Source organism: Anopheles coluzzii, chromosome 2 (assembly GCF_943734685.1).
Source record: "Anopheles coluzzii chromosome 2, AcolN3, whole genome shotgun sequence".
Taxonomy (NCBI): Eukaryota; Metazoa; Arthropoda; class Insecta; order Diptera; family Culicidae; genus Anopheles; species Anopheles coluzzii.
In genome coordinates this window covers 124,223,837-124,243,929 of record NC_064670.1, presented here as the reverse complement: position 1 = coordinate 124,243,929, position 20,093 = coordinate 124,223,837, and the positions used below count along the sequence as shown (strand labels likewise).

Genomic DNA, 20,093 nt, shown 5'->3' with positions numbered 1-20,093 from the left:
TGTTTCATCTGTCTTGTTTTTAGATTATCAATTATTCAATCAAGCTCTCAAACTGTTAGATAAAACCGATAAAATAGTAAACTTAACGTATTTGCTAAGACTATACAACACTATTCTCCTTCCGGCTTCAGTCGAATGCGCGTTTGTCGACAGCGTTTACGAAGGGAGATACAAAATACTTACTGATTGGCCGCCTGTCTTCGACTGTGTGTGTGGTGGTATCGAGTGTCTGTTGGGTAGCTTCGTGTCCAATGGCTGGTTCGAGTGGTATGGCTTGTAATGGGGTGACTGGGTGTTGTTTCTTGGAGGCCTTCGACTTAACCTTCACCTGCTGCGGTGCGGTAGGAGCAGGCTCTTCCAGTACGGCTGTTTCGGGAGCAACCGCTTCAACCGGCTGCTCTTTGACGCGCTTTGCCGGCTCAAAGTTTGTCTTCTCGTAGACCTCGAGCTCTGTTTTAGAAATTTCCTGATTCAGGAGTCGCTCAATGTCCGCTTCTAGCGTGTCCGGTTTGACTGTTTTCTTGATGCGTACCTTGCGCTTCGCAGCACTTTCTGGCTGCGCTGCAGTGGTAGTACTGTCGTCCGGGGTCACTTGTGTAACTGTTACTGTTGCCTCGGGAAGCTCGTCGCCCTTCTGCACGGTCACTATCTCAATGAGTTCTTCCTTGTCGTCTTTCTTCTTTTTGATGATGCGCTTCTTCACTGTTTGCTGCTCAACTGTGCCGGCTTCCGTTTTGACCTGCGTCACCTTAACCTCCTCGGGCAGCTGCTCTATTACGAAATCAAACTGCGGCTGTGGGGTAAGATCTAGTTCTTCCGGCTTTTGGAACTCCTCATCGGTGATAGTTTTCGGCACTACAGCATGAACAATGTCAGGAACGTCTTCGACAATGTCTGGCACCGATTGGGGCATTTCCTCTTCGGCCGGTTCGTCCAGCTGTTCCTGTGCGTCTGGTTTCTGTTTTGGTTTAGTTTTCTTTATGATCTTTTTGACCTTTTGCGGTGAAGTAGTTTCCTCTTCTGGTTCCTGAGGCTTTTCAGTACTAGCCGGGAGAGCCATTTCTCTATCAGCATCTTTAGCTGGCTCTTCATCTTTGGAAGCAGGCTTTTTGAACGGTTTCAACTTGATCTCGGTTGGCTCCTCATCCTCTTTCTTACCAACAGGAATTCTAAACTTGACATCTTCCTCCGGCTCTTCCGGTTTAGGCTTACCCTTACCCATAACCAACGGTTTCGGTTCCTCTTCCTTCTCGTCCGGTGTTTTCGGTTTCCTCTTGGGCTTTGGCTTTTTCTTTGCTTCCTCTTCCGGTTCGTCTGGAATTGGTTCTGGAGCCTTATATTCCTCCATATCAACCGTATAGTCTGGTATGTCAGTGGGTTTATAGACGGGCTTTTCGACATGACGCTGCTTGTCGTCTGTTTCGACTTCTGTTGGTTTTTGCTTTGGCTTCGTCACGGTCTTTTGCTCTTCCGGCTCTTCCTCTTTGGGCTTTTTGGGCGTTTTCTTCAGCTTCACCTGCTCAATGTCGTCTTCATCCTTCTTTAGCTTACCCTTGCCTAGCTTGAGCGTTTTCTCTTCCGGTTTTTCGCCCGAGATTTCTTTAGGTTTACGCTGATACCTATGAGCTTCCTGGTCGAACTCTTCCTTTTCTGGCTTTTCGTCCTCATAGTCCATCGTTTCTGGCGTTTCCAATTCCAGCTTCTTGCTCTTGCTAGTTTTGATCTTCTTAATCTTTTTCAGCTTCTCAGCAGATTCTTCCTCCTCAATTCTCGACAGCTCGCCAATTGCTCTCACGGGTGTCAGATCGGTAATGACCGGTTTCAACGCTTCTGGCGGATATTCCACCGCGATCATGCGACTCTTGAGCAGTACCTTGGGAACGACTACTTCCTCTATTTCCTTGCGTTCCGGTACCTTCACCTTTCGAAGCCGTACCATTTGTGGCTGTTCTTCTGGCTCTGAGATAAGCATCTTTTGAGCTTTTTGTTCTTTGCGCTCAATTTTTTGAGGCACCAATACTGGTTTCAGTTTTTCTGGCTTGGGTTTGCTTTCGAGCTCAACCTTCTCGTACTGCTCGAGTTGCGTCTTTTCAATCTCCAAGTTCAATAAGCGCTGAAGCTGTTCGTCTTCTTCAGACGGCTTGTCCTTCTTGGGTTTTTTCTTAACCTTCTTTTCAACCTTCTTGGGTTCGGCTTGCGCCTCTGTAGTCGGTTTGAACTTTTCTTCTTGTAATTTCTTGAGCGATTTCTCTTCGTATGTTAAGAATGAATCGTCGTACTCTTCAACGCAAGCTTCCTGTGGCTGTGGTACTGCTATTGAAATTTCGCGAGCTACATCAACTTCTGTTAGATCACTTTCAAACATCTCAACCGTTTCTGGTACCTCTGCTTTCTCGGAAGGTTGCTCAGATGGCACATCTTCAGCTGCTATGGGTTGTTCTTTGCGCACAGATTTTCTAGTGACTTTCTTTTTAATAATCGCCGTACTTGGCGTTGTTGGCTCTTCATTTAGACTATCGTCTAATACGGTAGTTTCTTCTGAAGCAACGGTTTCTTCCACAGCTACACTAGGGATCGAAACTGGTTCCTCTGTAACTTGTGCTTCTGGTAAAGATGTTGGTTTCTTTTTCTTAACAACCTTCTTAGTTTGTTCCGGTTCTTGTGGAACTGTGGTGATGGAAGTTTTGCGAACAGTTTCTGGTTTGGGAAGCTCCATCACCTCCAGCACAGCCATCTCTGCTACAGGCATGTGCAGGGTTTCTTCCACTAGCGTTTTGTGGCGTTTCTTGAGCTCTACTTCAACGCGTTCGTAACGTTCCAGTTCGGTCTTCTTCACCTCGAGATTAAGCAATCGTTCGATAATATCATCCACATCGTCCGTAGTCTTTATCGACTTTACTTTCTTCTTTTTCAGCTTTCGAGGCTCTTTCGGTTTAATGGGTGACTCAACTTCCATTTGTTCAATGGTAGCTGGCAGTTCTGGCTGTTCTTCCGATTCTGTGATAGTTATGGTTGTTTCGGGCTGTTGGCCTTCCTCTTCAACCGTTACTACTTCGACTAGCTCTTGCTTGTCGCCAATGGTCTTCTTTACAGTACGTTTCTTAGTAGTTTGCTTTTTGATCTTGCCACTAAGTGTAACCACTTCATTAACCGTGATTTCTTCAGGAAGCTCCTCAACAACTGGAATTTGTTCTTGAGGCATTTCGTACGCGTATTCTTCTGCTAGCTCATATGCTTCCTCCTGTTCTTGGATAGATTCTGGAAGCTCTGGTACATGTTCTTCATCGACTATTTCAATGGAAGGTTTTTGCTCATCGTCCAGTGCTGGCTTGGGTTTGATGGTTTTAGTTTTGGTAATCTTCTTCACTGCACGCTGCACAGGTACATCCGAAACTTCGGCAAACTCTGGCTGATCTTCAATCACGTGTTCTTCCGTGTGCTTTGTCTTACTCTTGAACTCCACATCAATCTTTTCATATTGCTCTAGTTCGGTCTTTTTCACTTCCAGATTCAAAAGCCTTTGAATAATGTCGTCTGTGTCATCGTCCGTCTTCTTGATGGTTTTGATCTTCTTTTTCTTTGGTTTGATGACTTCCACCGACGGAGTCTCCTCAGACCCGGTAGGAACTGTTTCAGGAGCCGTCTCTTCCTCAGTCATGGTAACCGTGGTCTCGGGTACTTGATCGTCTTCTTGCACAGTCACAATCTTGACCTCCTCGACCTTTCCGGCCGTCTTCTTCTTGATGATCTTGGTTTTGGTGACGTGTTTCTTGGGCTTTCCTTCCTTAGTGATGGTCTCAACGACCTCAACATGCTCTGGGAGCTCCTCAATAACTGGTTGCTCCATGGGAGTCTGTTCGAGGACCAACTCGTCCACCTCTTCCTGAAGAACTTCTTCGGAGCTGGGCTCGCCTTGCTTGATCTTCTTGACCTTCTTCTTGACGATCTTGGTAGTCTTCGTCTTAAGCGTTGCCTGCTTTGGCTCTGGATACTCATCCACAACAGCTTCGAGAGGCTTGCGCTCCTCCTCGAAAGGCTCTGTAACCTCATATGGAACCTCATGCTCGGTGACTGTGACAGTTGTCTCAGGCTGTTTTCCATCTTCCTCTACGGTAACTTCCTCAGTGACCTCTTCCTTGGGCCCAACACGCTTCTTGATGATCTTCTTCTTAACGACCGTCTTTTTGACTGCACCGGTGTCAGATCTGACTTCTTCTACGACTTCTGGATGCTCTTCGATCGTTGTTTCCTCAACCGGTCGCAAGCGCTTCGGCATATCGACATCGATCTTCTCGTACTGTTCAAGCTCAGTTTTGTGCACTTCCAGGTTGAGAAGACGCTCAATGATATCGTCAGAGTCGTCAGTAGTCTTGATGGTCTTGACCTTCTTCTTCTTGGGCTTGGGCTTGTCATCAACTGGTTTGAGCTCGGGAGTTTCTTCCTCGGTTACAGTGATGGTGGTTTCCGGAGCCATGTCGTCTTGTTGAACAGTGACTACCTCGATATGCTCCTCCTTTTGCCCGACACGTTTCTTGATGGTTTTCTTTTTTGTGATCTGCTTTTTGGCTTCTCCAGTGGCAGTGATCACTTCTTGCACGGATATTTGCTCAGGAAGCTCAGAAATAATTACGGCTTGTTCATGAGCAGGAGCCGGTTGAGTTTCAAGCGGAACTTCGTCTTCATCTTCGACAACAACAGTTTCAGTGACCCCTTGTATAACAGTAACCTTAGACTTTTTCGATTTAGCCCTCTTTGTGACTACAGTACGCATCTCGGCCGTATGTTCTGTTTCTCCTGGAATCAGTTGAACTTGCTCAACTGTTACAGTCTCAGTTTGTTCGTTTGCTTGTGTTTGTGTTTGTTTCTTCTTGGGTTTATGTTTTGTGGCGACTTCCTGTACGATTTGAGGTGTTTCTTCGAGTTGTGTGATTTGGAGTAGTGGTGCAGATTCTGTGAGATAAGTAGATACATTAGTTTGAGGGGTAAAGATTGAGTGTTTTGTATAAATATACTAATGTCATGGTGTAAAATATGGAATGTGTAGACATAGGATATCATGTAAATGTGGTGTGTGGAAAATCTTGAACCTTTAATCTTATCTTGCATAATTTGATGTGAACATAGGTTAGTTAATATTATGTTTACCTTCAATCTCTTCTATCAGAACTTCCGATGGCATTTGAGGAATAGTGTGAGTAATGGTATCATCGAATGTTTCTTCGATTACTGCCCCATGTTCCTTAATGATCTTTGTGTTTTTGGACTTTATGAATGTCTGGTTGTTGTCTGTACATGCTTCAAATGTAGTGATGTATTCAGGAGATGTGTGTTCGTGCGTTTCGGCATCTAGAATAATATGTAAGAATGTTGTAAGTTGTGTGTTGCAATAAATATACAAAAATATGATGCAATGATGTGTGTAGCTAATCTCTTACCCTCGGTATCATGTAGAATAAGTGATTGTGAGTGTGTGTCTTGTGTATCAAGCTGTGGAGTGGTAGTGTGTGTTTGCTTCTTAGATTTTCCTTTTTGTTTCGGCTTGATGGCTTGCAGGAGCTCGCATGAAGCAGGGACTAGTTCCTCGATCGTCGGCCGATCGAATGGTTCCTCAGAAGAGATGGGAGCACTTAACTTAAGAAGCTCCTGAACAATATCATCCGTGTCATCGCCCTTCCTCTTGATGGTTTTGATCTTCTTCTTCTTAGTTTTCAAAACTTCAATAGACGGAGTATCCTCAGATACGGTAGCAACTGTTTCAGGAGCCGTCTCTTCCTCAGTCATGGTAACCGTGGTCTCGGGTACTTGATCGTCTTCTTGCACAGTCACAATCTTGACCTCCTCGACCTTTCCGGCCGTCTTCTTCTTGATGACCTTGGTTTTGGTGACGTGTTTCTTGGGCTTTCCTTCCATAGTGATGGTCTCAACGACCTCAACATGCTCTGGGAGCTCCTCAATAACTGGTTGCTCCATGGGAGTCTGTTCGAGGACCAACTCGTCCACCTCTTCCTGAGGAACTTCTTCGGAGCTGGGCTCGCCTTGCTTGATCTTCTTGACCTTCTTCTTGACGATCTTGGTAGTCTTCGTCTTAAGCGTTGCCTGCATTGGCTCTGGATACTCATCCACAACAGCTTCGAGAGGCTTGCGCTCCTCCTCGAAAGGCTCTGTAACCTCATATGGAACCTCATGCTCGGTGACTGTGACAGTTGTCTCAGGCTGTTTTCCATCTTCCTCTACGGTAACTTCCTCAGTGACCTCTTCCTTGGGCCCAACACGCTTCTTGATGATCTTCTTCTTAACGACCTTCTTCTTGACTACACCGGTGTCAGATCTGACTTCTTCTACGACTTCTGGATGCTCTTCGATCGTTGTTTCCTCAACCGGTCGCAAGCGCTTCGGCATATCGACATCGATCTTCTCGTACTGTTCAAGCTCAGTTTTGTGCACTTCCAGGTTGAGAAGACGCTCAATGATATCGTCAGAGTCGTCAGTAGTCTTGATGGTCTTGACCTTCTTCTTCTTGGGCTTAGGCTTGTCATCAACTGGTTTGAGCTCGGGAGTTTCTTCCTCGGTTACAGTGATGGTGGTTTCCGGAGCCATGTCGTCTTGTTGAACAGTGACTACCTCGATATGCTCCTCCTTTTGCCCGACACGTTTCTTGATGGTCTTCTTTTTCGTGACTTGCTTTTTGGTTTGACCAGTTTTGGTGACGACTTCGGTGACCTTGACCTCTTCTGGAAGCTCTTCAATTTCAAGAGCTTCTACAGCAGTCTGAGGTATGATGTCCAGTTTAGGCGCTGTTCCGTCGACGTGTTCGTACGGTTGCAGTTCTGTGCTAGTGTCTTCAAGCTTAAGCAGCTTCTGAACAATAGTTGTCGTATCCTCTCCCTTCTTCTTGATGGTTTTGATCTTCTTTTTCTTTGGTTTGATGACTTCCACCGACGGAGTCTCCTCAGACACGGTAGGAACTGTTTCAGGAGCCGTCTCCTCCTCAGTCATGGTGATCGTGGTCTCGGGTACTTGATCGTCTTCTTGCACAGTCACAATCTTGACCTCCTCGACCTTTCCGGCCGTCTTCTTCTTGATGACCTTGGTTTTGGTGACGTGTTTCTTGGGCTTTCCTTCCATAGTGATGGTCTCAACGACCTCAACATGCTCTGGGAGCTCCTCAATAACTGGTTGCTCCATGGGAGTCTGTTCGAGGACCAACTCGTCCACCTCTTCCTGAGGAACTTCTTCGGAGCTGGGCTCGCCTTGCTTGATCTTCTTGACCTTCTTCTTGACGATCTTGGTAGTCTTCGTCTTAAGCGTTGCCTGCATTGGCTCTGGATACTCATCCACAACAGCTTCGAGAGGCTTGCGCTCCTCCTCGAAAGGCTGTGTAACTTCATATGGAACCTCATGCTCGGTGACTGTGACAGTTGTCTCAGGCTGTTTTCCATCTTCCTCTACGGTAACTTCCTCAGTGACCTCTTCCTTGGGCCCAACACGCTTCTTGATGATCTTCTTCTTAACGACCGTCTTTTTGACTGCACCGGTGTCAGATCTGACTTCTTCTACGACTTCTGGATGCTCTTCGATCGTTGTTTCCTCAACCGGTCGCAAGCGCTTCGGCATATCGACATCGATCTTCTCGTACTGTTCAAGTTCAGTTTTGTGCACTTCCAGGTTGAGAAGACGCTCAATGATATCGTCAGAGTCGTCAGTAGTCTTGATGGTCTTGACCTTCTTCTTCTTGGGCTTAGGCTTGTCATCAACTGGTTTGAGCTCGGGAGTTTCTTCCTCGGTTACAGTGATGGTGGTTTCCGGAGCCATGTCGTCTTGTTGAACAGTGACTACCTCGATATGCTCCTCCTTTTGCCCGACACGTTTCTTGATGGTCTTCTTTTTCGTGACTTGCTTTTTGGTTTGACCAGTTTTGGTGACGACTTCGGTGACCTTGACCTCTTCTGGAAGCTCTTCAATTTCAAGAGCTTCTACAGCAGTCTGAGGTATGATGTCCAGTTTAGGCGCTGTTCCGTCGACGTGTTCGTACGGTTGCAGTTCTGTGCTAGTGTCTTCAAGCTTAAGCAGCTTCTGAACAATAGTTGTCGTATCCTCTCCCTTCTTCTTGATGGTTTTGATCTTCTTTTTCTTTGGTTTGATGACTTCCACCGACGGAGTCTCCTCAGACACGGTAGGAACTGTTTCAGGAGCCGTCTCCTCCTCAGTCATGGTGATCGTGGTCTCGGGTACTTGATCGTCTTCTTGCACAGTCACAATCTTGACCTCCTCGACCTTTCCGGCCGTCTTCTTCTTGATGACCTTGGTTTTGGTGACGTGTTTCTTGGGCTTTCCTTCCATAGTGATGGTCTCAACGACCTCAACATGCTCTGGGAGCTCCTCAATAACTGGTTGCTCCATGGGAGTCTGTTCGAGGACCAACTCGTCCACCTCTTCCTGAGGAACTTCTTCGGAGCTGGGCTCGCCTTGCTTGATCTTCTTGACCTTCTTCTTGACGATCTTGGTAGTCTTCGTCTTAAGCGTTGCCTGCATTGGCTCTGGATACTCATCCACAAAAGCTTCGAGAGGCTTGCGCTCCTCCTCGAAAGGCTCTGTAACCTCATATGGAACCTCATGCTCGGTGACTGTGACAGTTGTCTCAGGCTGTTTTCCATCTTCCTCTACGGTAACTTCCTCAGTGACCTCTTCCTTGGGCCCAACACGCTTCTTGATGATCTTCTTCTTAACGACCTTCTTCTTGACTACACCGGTGTCAGATCTGACTTCTTCTACGACTTCTGGATGCTCTTCGATCGTTGTTTCCTCAACCGGTCGCAAGCGCTTCGGCTTATCGACATCGATCTTCTCGTACTGCTCAAGCTCAGTTTTGTGCACTTCCAGGTTGAGAAGACGCTCAATGATATCGTCAGAGTCGTCAGTAGTCTTGATGGTCTTGACCTTCTTCTTCTTGGGCTTAGGCTTGTCATCAGCTGGTTTGAGCTCGGGAGTTTCTTCCTCGGTTACAGTGATGGTGGTTTCCGGAGCCATGTCGTCTTGTTGAACAGTGACTACCTCGATATGCTCCTCCTTTTGCCCGACACGTTTCTTGATGGTCTTCTTTTTCGTGACTTGCTTTTTGGTTTGACCAGTTTTGGTGACGACTTCGGTGACCTTGACCTCTTCTGGAAGCTCTTCAATTTCAAGAGCTTCTACAGCAGTCTGAGGTATGATGTCCAGTTTAGGCGCTGTTTCGTCGACGTGTTCGTACGGTTGCAGTTCTGTGCTAGTGTCTTCGAGCTTAAGCAGCTTCTGAACAATAGTTGTCGTATCCTCTCCCTTCTTCTTGATGGTTTTGATCTTCTTTTTCTTAGGTTTGAGGACTTCAACCGACGGAGTCTCCTCAGAAACGGTAGGAGCTGTTTCAGGAGCCGTCTCCTCCTCAGTCATGGTGACCGTGGTCTCAGGTACTTGATCGTCTTCCTGCACAGTCACAATCTTGACCTCCTCGACCTTTCCGGCCGTCTTCTTCTTGATGACCTTGGTTTTGGTGACGTGTTTCTTGGGCTTTCCTTCCATAGTGATGGTCTCAACGACCTCAACATGCTCTGGGAGCTCCTCAATAACTGGTTGCTCCATGGGAGTCTGTTCGAGGACCAACTCGTCCACCTCTTCCTGAGGAACTTCTTCGGAGCTGGGCTCGCCTTGCTTGATCTTCTTGACCTTCTTCTTGACGATCTTGGTAGTCTTCGTCTTAAGCGTTGCCTGCTTTGGCTCTGGATACTCATCCACAACAGCTTCGAGAGGCTTGCGCTCCTCCTCGAAAGGCTGTGTAACCTCATATGGAACCTCATGCTCGGTGACTGTGACAGTTGTCTCAGGCTGTTTTCCATCTTCCTCTACGGTAACTTCCTCAGTGACCTCTTCCTTGGGCCCAACACGCTTCTTGATGATCTTCTTCTTAACGACCTTCTTCTTGACTACACCGGTGTCAGATCTGACTTCTTCTACGACTTCTGGATGCTCTTCGATCGTTGTTTCCTCAACCGGTCGCAAGCGCTTCGGCATATCGACATCGATCTTCTCGTACTGTTCAAGCTCAGTTTTGTGCACTTCCAGGTTGAGAAGACGCTCAATGATATCGTCAGAGTCGTCAGTAGTCTTGATGGTCTTGACCTTCTTCTTCTTGGGCTTAGGCTTGTCATCAACTGGTTTGAGCTCGGGAGTTTCTTCCTCTGTTACAGTGATGGTGGTTTCCGGAGCCATGTCGTCTTGTTGAACAGTGACTACCTCGATATGCTCCTCCTTTTGCCCGACACGTTTCTTGATGGTCTTCTTTTTCGTGACTTGCTTTTTGGTTTGACCAGTTTTGGTGACGACTTCGGTGACCTTGACCTCTTCTGGAAGCTCTTCAATTTCAAGAGCTTCTACAGCAGTCTGAGGTATGATGTCCAGTTTAGGCGCTGTTCCGTCGACGTGTTCGTACGGTTGCAGTTCTGTGCTAGTGTCTTCGAGCTTAAGCAGCTTCTGAACAATAGTTGTCGTATCCTCTCCCTCCTTCTTGATGGTTTTGATCTTCTTTTTCTTAGGTTTGAGGACTTCAACCGACGGAGTCTCCTCAGATACGGTAGGAGCTGTTTCAGGAGCCGTCTCCTCCTCAGTCATGGTGATCGTGGTCTCGGGTACTTGATCGTCTTCTTGCACAGTCACAATCTTGACCTCCTCGACCTTTCCGGCCGTCTTCTTCTTGATGACCTTGGTTTTGGTGACGTGCTTCTTGGGCTTTCCTTCCTTAGTGATGGTCTCAACGACCTCAACATGCTCTGGGAGCTCCTCAATAACTGGTTGCTCCATGGGAGTCTGTTCGAGGACCAACTCGCCCACCTCTTCCTGAGGAACTTCTTCGGAGCTGGGCTCGCCTTGCTTGATCTTCTTGACCTTCTTCTTGACGATCTTGGTAGTCTTCGTCTTAAGCGTTGCCTGCATTGGCTCTGGATACTCATCCACAACAGCTTCGAGAGGCTTGCGCTCCTCCTCGAAAGGCTCTGTAACCTCATATGGAACCTCATGCTCGGTGACTGTGACAGTTGTCTCAGGCTGTTTTCCATCTTCCTCTACGGTAACTTCCTCAGTGACCTCTTCCTTGGGCCCAACACGCTTCTTGATGATCTTCTTCTTAACGACCGTCTTTTTGACTGCACCGGTGTCAGATCTGACTTCTTCTACGACTTCTGGATGCTCTTCGATCGTTGTTTCCTCAACCGGTCGCAAGCGCTTCGGCATATCGACATCGATCTTCTCGTACTGTTCAAGCTCAGTTTTGTGCACTTCCAGGTTGAGAAGACGCTCAATGATATCGTCAGAGTCGTCAGTAGTCTTGATGGTCTTGACCTTCTTCTTCTTGGGCTTGGGTTTGTCATCAACTGGTTTGAGCTCGGGAGTTTCTTCCTCGGTTACAGTGATGGTGGTTTCCGGAGCCATGTCGTCTTGTTGAACAGTGACTACCTCGATATGCTCCTCCTTTTGCCCGACACGTTTCTTGATGGTTTTCTTTTTTGTGATCTGCTTTTTGGCTTCTCCAGTGGCAGTGATCACTTCTTGCACGGATATTTGCTCAGGAAGCTCAGAAATAATTACGGCTTGTTCATGAGGACGAGCCGGTTGAGTTTTAAGCGGAACTTCGTCTTCATCTTCGACAACAACAGTTTCAGTGACCCCTTGTATAACAGTAACCTTAGACTTTTTCGATTTAGCCCTCTTTGTGACTACAGTACGCATCTCGGCCGTATGTTCTGTTTCTCCTGGAATCAGTTGAACTTGCTCAACTGTTACAGTCTCAGTTTGTTCGTTTGCTTGTGTTTGTGTTTGTTTCTTCTTGGGTTTATGTTTTGTGGCGACTTCCTGTACGATTTGAGGTGTTTCTTCGAGTTGTGTGATTTGGAGTAGTGGTGCAGATTCTGTGAGATAAGTAGATACATTAGTTTGAGGGGTAAAGATTGAGTGTTTTGTATAAATATACTAATGTCATGGTGTAAAATATGGAATGTGTAGACATAGGATATCATGTAAATGTGGTGTGTGGAAAATCTTGAACCTTTAATCTTATCTTGCATAATTTGATGTGAACATAGGTTAGTTAATATTATGTTTACCTTCAATCTCTTCTATCAGAACTTCCGATGGCATTTGAGGAATAGTGTGAGTAATGGTATCATCGAATGTTTCTTCGATTACTGCCCCATGTTCCTTAATGATCTTTGTGTTTTTGGACTTTATGAATGTCTGGTTGTTGTCTGTACATGCTTCAAATGTAGTGATGTATTCAGGAGATGTGTGTTCGTGCGTTTCGGCATCTAGAATAATATGTAAGAATGTTGTAAGTTGTGTGTTGCAATAAATATACAAAAATATGATGCAATGATGTGTGTAGCTAATCTCTTACCCTCGGTATCATGTAGAATAAGTGATTGTGAGTGTGTGTCTTGTGTATCAAGCTGTGGAGTGGTAGTGTGTGTTTGCTTCTTAGATTTCCCTTTTTGTTTCGGCTTGATGGCTTGCAGGAGCTCGCATGAAGCAGGGACTAGTTCCTCGATCGTCGGCCGATCGAATGGTTCCTCAGAAGAGATGGGAGCACTTAACTTAAGAAGCTCCTGAACAATATCATCCGTGTCATCGCCCTTCCTCTTGATGGTTTTGATCTTCTTCTTCTTAGTTTTCAAAACTTCAATAGACGGAGTCTCCTCAGATACGGTAGCAACTGTTTCAGGAGCCGTCTCTTCCTCAGTCATGGTAACCGTGGTCTCGGGTACTTGATCGTCTTCTTGCACAGTCACAATCTTGACCTCCTCGACCTTTCCGGCCGTCTTCTTCTTGATGACCTTGGTTTTGGTGACGTGTTTCTTGGGCTTTCCTTCCATAGTGATGGTTTCAACGACCTCAACATGCTCTGGAAGCTCCTCAATAACTGGTTGCTCCATGGGAGTCTGTTCGAGGACCAACTCGTCCACCTCTTCCTGAGGAACTTCTTCGGAGCTGGACTCGCCTTGCTTGATCTTCTTGACCTTCTTCTTGACGATCTTGGTAGTCTTCGTCTTAAGCGTTGCCTGCATTGGCTCTGGATACTCATCCACAACAGCTTCGAGAGGCTTGCGCTCCTCCTCGAAAGGCTCTGTAACCTCATATGGAACCTCATGCTCGGTGACTGTGACAGTTGTTTCAGGCTGTTTTCCATCTTCCTCTACGGTAACTTCCTCAGTGACCTCTTCCTTGGGCCCAACACGCTTCTTGATGATCTTCTTCTTAACGACCTTCTTCTTGACTGCACCGGTGTCAGATCTGACTTCTTCTACGACTTCTGGATGCTCTTCGATCGTTGTTTCCTCAACCGGTCGCAAGCGCTTCGGCATATCGACATCGATCTTATCGTACTGTTCAAGCTCAGTTTTGTGCACTTCCAGGTTGAGAAGACGCTCAATGATATCGTCAGAGTCGTCAGTAGTCTTGATGGTCTTGACCTTCTTCTTCTTGGGCTTAGGCTTGTCATCAACTGGTTTGAGCTCGGGAGTTTCTTCCTCGGTTACAGTGATGGTGGTTTCCGGAGCCATGTCGTCTTGTTGAACAGTGACTACCTCGATATGCTCCTCCTTTTGCCCGACACGTTTCTTGATGGTCTTCTTTTTCGTGACTTGCTTTTTGGTTTGACCTGTTTTGGTGACGACTTCGGTGACCTTGACCTCTTCTGGAAGCTCTTCAATTTCAAGAGCTTCTACAGCAGTCTGAGGTATGATGTCCAGTTTAGGCGCTGTTCCGTCGACGTGTTCGTACGGTTGCAGTTCTGTGCTAGTGTCTTCGAGCTTAAGCAGCTTCTGAACAATAGTTGTCGTATCCTCTCCCTTCTTCTTGATGGTTTTGATCTTCTTTTTCTTTGGTTTGATGACTTCCACCGACGGAGTCTCCTCAGACACGGTAGGAACTGTTTCAGGAGCCGTCTCCTCCTCAGTCATGGTGATCGTAGTCTCGGGTACTTGATCGTCTTCTTGCACAGTCACAATCTTGACCTCCTCGACCTTTCCGGCCGTCTTCTTCTTGATGACCTTGGTTTTGGTGACGTGTTTCTTGGGCTTTCCTTCCATAGTGATGGTCTCAACGACCTCAACATGCTCTGGGAGCTCCTCAATAACTGGTTGCTCCATGGGAGTCTGTTCGAGGACCAACTCGTCCACCTCTTCCTGAGGAACTTCTTCGGAGCTGGGCTCGCCTTGCTTGATCTTCTTGACCTTCCTCTTGACGATCTTGGTAGTCTTCGTCTTAAGCGTTGCCTGCATTGGCTCTGGATACTCATCCACAACAGCTTCGAGAGGCTTGCGCTCCTCCTCGAAAGGCTGTGTAACTTCATATGGAACCTCATGCTCGGTGACTGTGACAGTTGTCTCAGGCTGTTTTCCATCTTCCTCTACGGTAACTTCCTCAGTGACCTCTTCCTTGGGCCCAACACGCTTCTTGATGATCTTCTTCTTAACGACCGTCTTTTTGACTGCACCGGTGTCAGATCTGACTTCTTCTACGACTTCTGGATGCTCTTCGATCGTTGTTTCCTCAACCGGTCGCAAGCGCTTCGGCATATCGACATCGATCTTCTCGTACTGTTCAAGCTCAGTTTTGTGCACTTCCAGGTTGAGAAGACGCTCAATGATATCGTCAGAGTCGTCAGTAGTCTTGATGGTCTTGACCTTCTTTTTCTTGGGCTTAGGCTTGTCATCAACTGGTTTGAGCTCGGGAGTTTCTTCCTCGGTTACAGTGATGGTGGTTTCCGGAGCCATGTCGTCTTGTTGAACAGTGACTACCTCGATATGCTCCTCCTTTTGCCCGACACGTTTCTTGATGGTCTTCTTTTTCGTGACTTGCTTTTTGGTTTGACCAGTTTTGGTGACGACTTCGGTGACCTTGACCTCTTCTGGAAGCTCTTCAATTTCAAGAGCTTCTACAGCAGTCTGAGGTATGATGTCCAGTTTAGGCGCTGTTCCGTCGACGTGTTCGTACGGTTGCAGTTCTGTGCTAGTGTCTTCAAGCTTAAGCAGCTTCTGAACAATAGTTGTCGTATCCTCTCCCTTCTTCTTGATGGTTTTGATCTTCTTTTTCTTTGGTTTGATGACTTCCACCGACGGAGTCTCCTCAGACACGGTAGGAACTGTTTCAGGAGCCGTCTCCTCCTCAGTCATGGTGATCGTGGTCTCGGGTACTTGATCGTCTTCTTGCACAGTCACAATCTTGACCTCTTCGACCTTTCCGGCCGTCTTCTTCTTGATGACCTTGGTTTTGGTGACGTGTTTCTTGGGCTTTCCTTCCATAGTGATGGTCTCAACGACCTCAACATGCTCTGGGAGCTCCTCAATAACTGGTTGCTCCATGGGAGTCAGTTCGAGGACCAACTCGTCCACCTCTTCCTGAGGAACTTCTTCGGAGCTGGGCTCGCCTTGCTTGATCTTCTTGACCTTCCTCTTGACGATCTTGGTAGTCTTCGTCTTAAGCGTTGCCTGCTTTGGCTCTGGATACTCATCCACAACAGCTTCGAGAGGCTTGCGCTCCTCCTCGAAAGGCTCTGTAACCTCATATGGAACCTCATGCTCGGTGACTGTGACAGTTGTCTCAGGCTGTTTTCCATCTTCCTCTACGGTAACTTCCTCAGTGACCTCTTCCTTGGGCCCAACACGCTTCTTGATGATCTTCTTCTTAACGACCTTCTTCTTGACTACACCGGTGTCAGATCTGACTTCTTCTACGACTTCTGGATGCTCTTCGATCGTTGTTTCCTCAACCGGTCGCAAGCGCTTCGGCATATCGACATCGATCTTATCGTACTGTTCAAGCTCAGTTTTGTGCACTTCCAGGTTGAGAAGACGCTCAATGATATCGTCAGAGTCGTCAGTAGTCTTGATGGTCTTGACCTTCTTCTTCTTGGGCTTAGGCTTGTCATCAACTGGTTTGAGCTCGGGAGTTTCTTCCTCGGTTACAGTGATGGTGGTTTCCGGAGCCATGTCGTCTTGTTGAACAGTGACTACCTCGATATGCTCCTCCTTTTGCCCGACACGTTTCTTGATGGTCTTCTTTTTCGTGACTTGCTTTTTGGTTTGACCAGTTTTGGTGACGACTTCGGTGACCTTGACCTCTTCTGGAAGCTCTTCAATTTCAAGAGCTTCTACAGCAGTCTGAGGTATGATGTCCAGTTTAGGCGCTGTTCCGTCGACGTGTTCGTACGGTTGCAGTTCTGTGCTAGTGTCTTCAAGCTTAAGCAGCTTCTGAACAATAGTTGTCGTATCCTCTCCTTTCTTTTTAATGGTTTTGATCTTCTTTTTCTTTGGTTTGATGACTTCCACCGACGGAGTCTCCTCAGACACGGTAGGAACTGTTTCAGGAGCCGTCTCCTCCTCAGTCATGGTGATCGTGGTCTCGGGTACTTGATCGTCTTCTTGCACAGTCACAATCTTGACCTCCTCGACCTTTCCGGCCGTCTTTTTCTTGATGACCTTGGTTTTGGTGACGTGCTTCTTGGGCTTTCCTTCCTTAGTGATGGTCTCAACGACCTCAACATTCTCTGGGAGCTCCTCAATAACTGGTTGCTCCATGGGAGTCTGTTCGAGGACCAACTCGTCCACCTCTTCCTGAGGAACTTCTTCGGAGCTGGGCTCGGCTTGCTTGATCTTCTTGACCTTCCTCTTGACGATCTTGGTAGTCTTCGTCTTAAGCGTTGCCTGCTTTGGCTCTGGATACTCATCCACAACAGCTTCGAGAGGCTTGCGCTCCTCCTCGAAAGGCTCTGTAACCTCATATGGAACCTCATGCTCGGTGACTGTGACAGTTGTCTCAGGCTGTTTTCCATCTTCCTCTACGGTAACTTCCTCAGTGACCTCTTCCTTGGGCCCAACACGCTTCTTGATGATCTTCTTCTTAACGACCTTCTTCTTGACTACACCGGTGTCAGATCTGACTTCTTCTACGACTTCTGGATGCTCTTCGATCGTTGTTTCCTCAACCGGTCGCAAGCGCTTCGGCATATCGACATCGATCTTCTCGTACTGTTCAAGCTCAGTTTTGTGCACTTCCAGGTTGAGAAGACGCTCAATGATATCGTCAGAGTCGTCAGTAGTCTTGATGGTCTTGACCTTCTTCTTCTTGGGCTTAGGCTTGTCATCAACTGGTTTGAGCTCGGGAGTTTCTTCCTCGGTTACAGTGATGGTGGTTTCCGGAGCCATGTCGTCTTGTTGAACAGTGACTACCTCGATATGCTCCTCCTTTTGCCCGACACGTTTCTTGATGGTCTTCTTTTTCGTGACTTGCTTTTTGGTTTGACCAGTTTTGGTGACGACTTCGGTGACCTTGACCTCTTCTGGAAGCTCTTCAATTTCAAGAGCTTCTACAGCAGTCTGAGGTATGATGTCCAGTTTAGGCGCTGTTCCATCGACGTGTTCGTACGGTTGCAGTTCTGTGCTAGTGACTTCGAGCTTAAGTAGTTTCTGAACAATAGTTGTCGTATCCTCTCCTTTCTTCTTAATGGTTTTGATCTTCTTTTTCTTTGGTTTGATGACTTCCACCGACGGAGTCTCCTCAGACACGGTAGGAACTGTTTCAGGAGCCGTCTCCTCCTCAGTCATGGTGATCGTGGTCTCGGGTACTTGATCGTCTTCTTGCACAGTCACAATCTTGACCTCCTCGACCTTTCCGGCCGTCTTTTTCTTGATGACCTTGGTTTTGGTGACGTGCTTCTTGGGCTTTCCTTCCTTAGTGATGGTCTCAACGACCTCAACATGCTCTGGGAGCTCCTCAATAACTGGTTGCTCCATGGGAGTCTGTTCGAGGACCAACTCGTCCACCTCTTCCTGAGGAACTTCTTCGGAGCTGGGCTCGGCTTGCTTGATCTTCTTGACTTTCCTCTTGACGATCTTGGTAGTCTTCGTCTTAAGCGTTGCCTGCTTTGGCTCTGGATACTCATCCACAACAGCTTCGAGAGGCTTGCGCTCCTCCTCGAAAGGCTCTGTAACCTCATATGGAACCTCATGCTCGGTGACTGTGACAGTTGTCTCAGGGTGTTTTCCATCTTCCTCTACGGTAACTTCCTCAGTGACCTCTTCCTTGGGCCCAACACGCTTCTTGATGATCTTCTTCTTAACGACCTTCTTCTTGACTACACCGGTGTCAGATCTGACTTCTTCTACGACTTCTGGATGCTCTTCGATCGTTGTTTCCTCAACCGGTCGCAAGCGCTTCGGCATATCGACATCGATCTTCTCGTACTGTTCAAGCTCAGTTTTGTGCACTTCCAGGTTGAGAAGACGCTCAATGATATCGTCAGAGTCGTCAGTAGTCTTGATGGTCTTGACCTTCTTCTTCTTGGGCTTAGGCTTGTCATCAACTGGTTTGAGCTCGGGAGTTTCTTCCTCGGTTACAGTGATGGTGGTTTCCGGAGCCATGTCGTCTTGTTGAACAGTGACTACCTCGATATGCTCCTCCTTTTGCCCGACACGTTTCTTGATGGTCTTCTTTTTCGTGACTTGCTTTTTGGTTTGACCAGTTTTGGTGACGACTTCGGTGACCTTGACCTCTTCTGGAAGCTCTTCAATTTCAAGAGCTTCTACAGCAGTCTGAGGTATGATGTCCAGTTTAGGCGCTGTTCCGTCGACGTGTTCGTACGGTTGCAGTTCTGTGCTAGTGACTTCGAGCTTAAGTAGCTTCTGAACAATAGTTGTCGTATCCTCTCCCTTCTTCTTGATGGTTTTGATCTTCTTTTTCTTAGGTTTGAGGACTTCAACCGACGGAGTCTCCTCAGACACGGTAGAAACTGTTCCAGGAGCCGTCTCCTCCTCAGTCATGGTGATCGTGGTCTCGGGTACTTGATCGTCTTCTTGCACAGTCACAATCTTGACCTCCTCGACCTTTCCGGCCGTCTTCTTCTTGATGACCTTGGTTTTGGTGACGTGTTTCTTGGGCTTTCCTTCCATAGTGATGGTCTCAACGACCTCAACATGCTCTGGGAGCTCCTCAATAACTGGTTGCTCCATGGGAGTCTGTTCGAGGACCAACTCGTCCACCTCTTCCTGAGGAACTTCTTCGGAGCTGGGCTCGCCTTGCTTGATCTTCTTGACCTTCTTCTTGACGATCTTGGTAGTCTTCGTCTTAAGCGTTGCCTGCATTGGCTCTGGATACTCATCCACAACAGCTTCGAGAGGCTTGCGCTCCTCCTCGAAAGGCTCTGTACCCTCATATGGAACCTCATGCTCGGTGACTGTGACAGTTGTCTCAGGGTGTTTTCCATCTTCCTCTACGGTAACTTCCTCAGTGACCTCTTCCTTGGGCCCAACACGCTTCTTGATGATCTTCTTCTTAACGACCTTCTTCTTGACTACACCGGTGTCAGATCTGACTTCTTCTACGACTTCTGGATGCTCTTCGATCGTTGTTTCCTCAACCGGTCGCAAGCGCTTCGGCATATCGACATCGATCTTCTCGTACTGTTCAAGCTCAGTTTTGTGTACTTCCAGGTTGAGAAGACGCTCAATGATATCGTCAGAGTCGTCAGTAGTCTTGATGGTCTTGACCTTCTTCTTCTTGGGCTTAGGCTTGTCATCAGCTGGTTTGAGCTCGGGAGTTTCTTCCACGGTTACAGTGATGGTGGTTTCCGGAGCCATGTCGTCTTGTTGAACAGTGACTACCTCGATATGCTCCTCCTTTTGCCCGACACGTTTCTTGACGGTCTTCTTTTTCGTGACTTGCTTTTTGGTTTGACCAGTTTTGGTGACGACTTCGGTGACCTTGACCTCTTCTGGAAGCTCTTCAATTTCAAGAGCTTCTACAGCAGTCTGAGGTATGATGTCCAGTTTAGGCGCTGTTTCGTCGACGTGTTCGTACGGTTGCAGTTCTGTGCTAGTGTCTTCGAGCTTAAGTAGCTTCTGAACAATAGTTGTCGTATCCTCTCCCTTCTTCTTGATGGTTTTGATCTTCTTTTTCTTTGGTTTGATGACTTCCACCGACGGAGTCTCCTCAGACACGGTAGGAACTGTTTCAGGAGCCGTCTCCTCCTCAGTCATGGTGATCGTGGTCTCGGGTACTTGATCGTCTTCTTGCAC

General features: G+C 47.3%; 1 protein-coding gene across 2 annotated transcripts in view; it reads right to left on the bottom strand.

Moving 5' to 3' along the window:
- Positions 1 to 20,093, bottom strand: part of LOC120948117 (titin) — a 158,474-nt gene that overhangs the window by 12,877 nt on the left and 125,504 nt on the right. For both annotated transcript variants that reach the window (XM_049607064.1, XM_049607065.1), the window contains 2 exons: positions 10,732 to 11,028; positions 184 to 3,748 (listed from right to left, as the gene is read on the bottom strand). In XM_049607064.1, the coding sequence (XP_049463021.1) occupies positions 184 to 3,748; positions 10,732 to 11,028 (3,862 nt within the window). The remainder of the gene's footprint in view (positions 1 to 183; positions 3,749 to 10,731; positions 11,029 to 20,093) is intronic.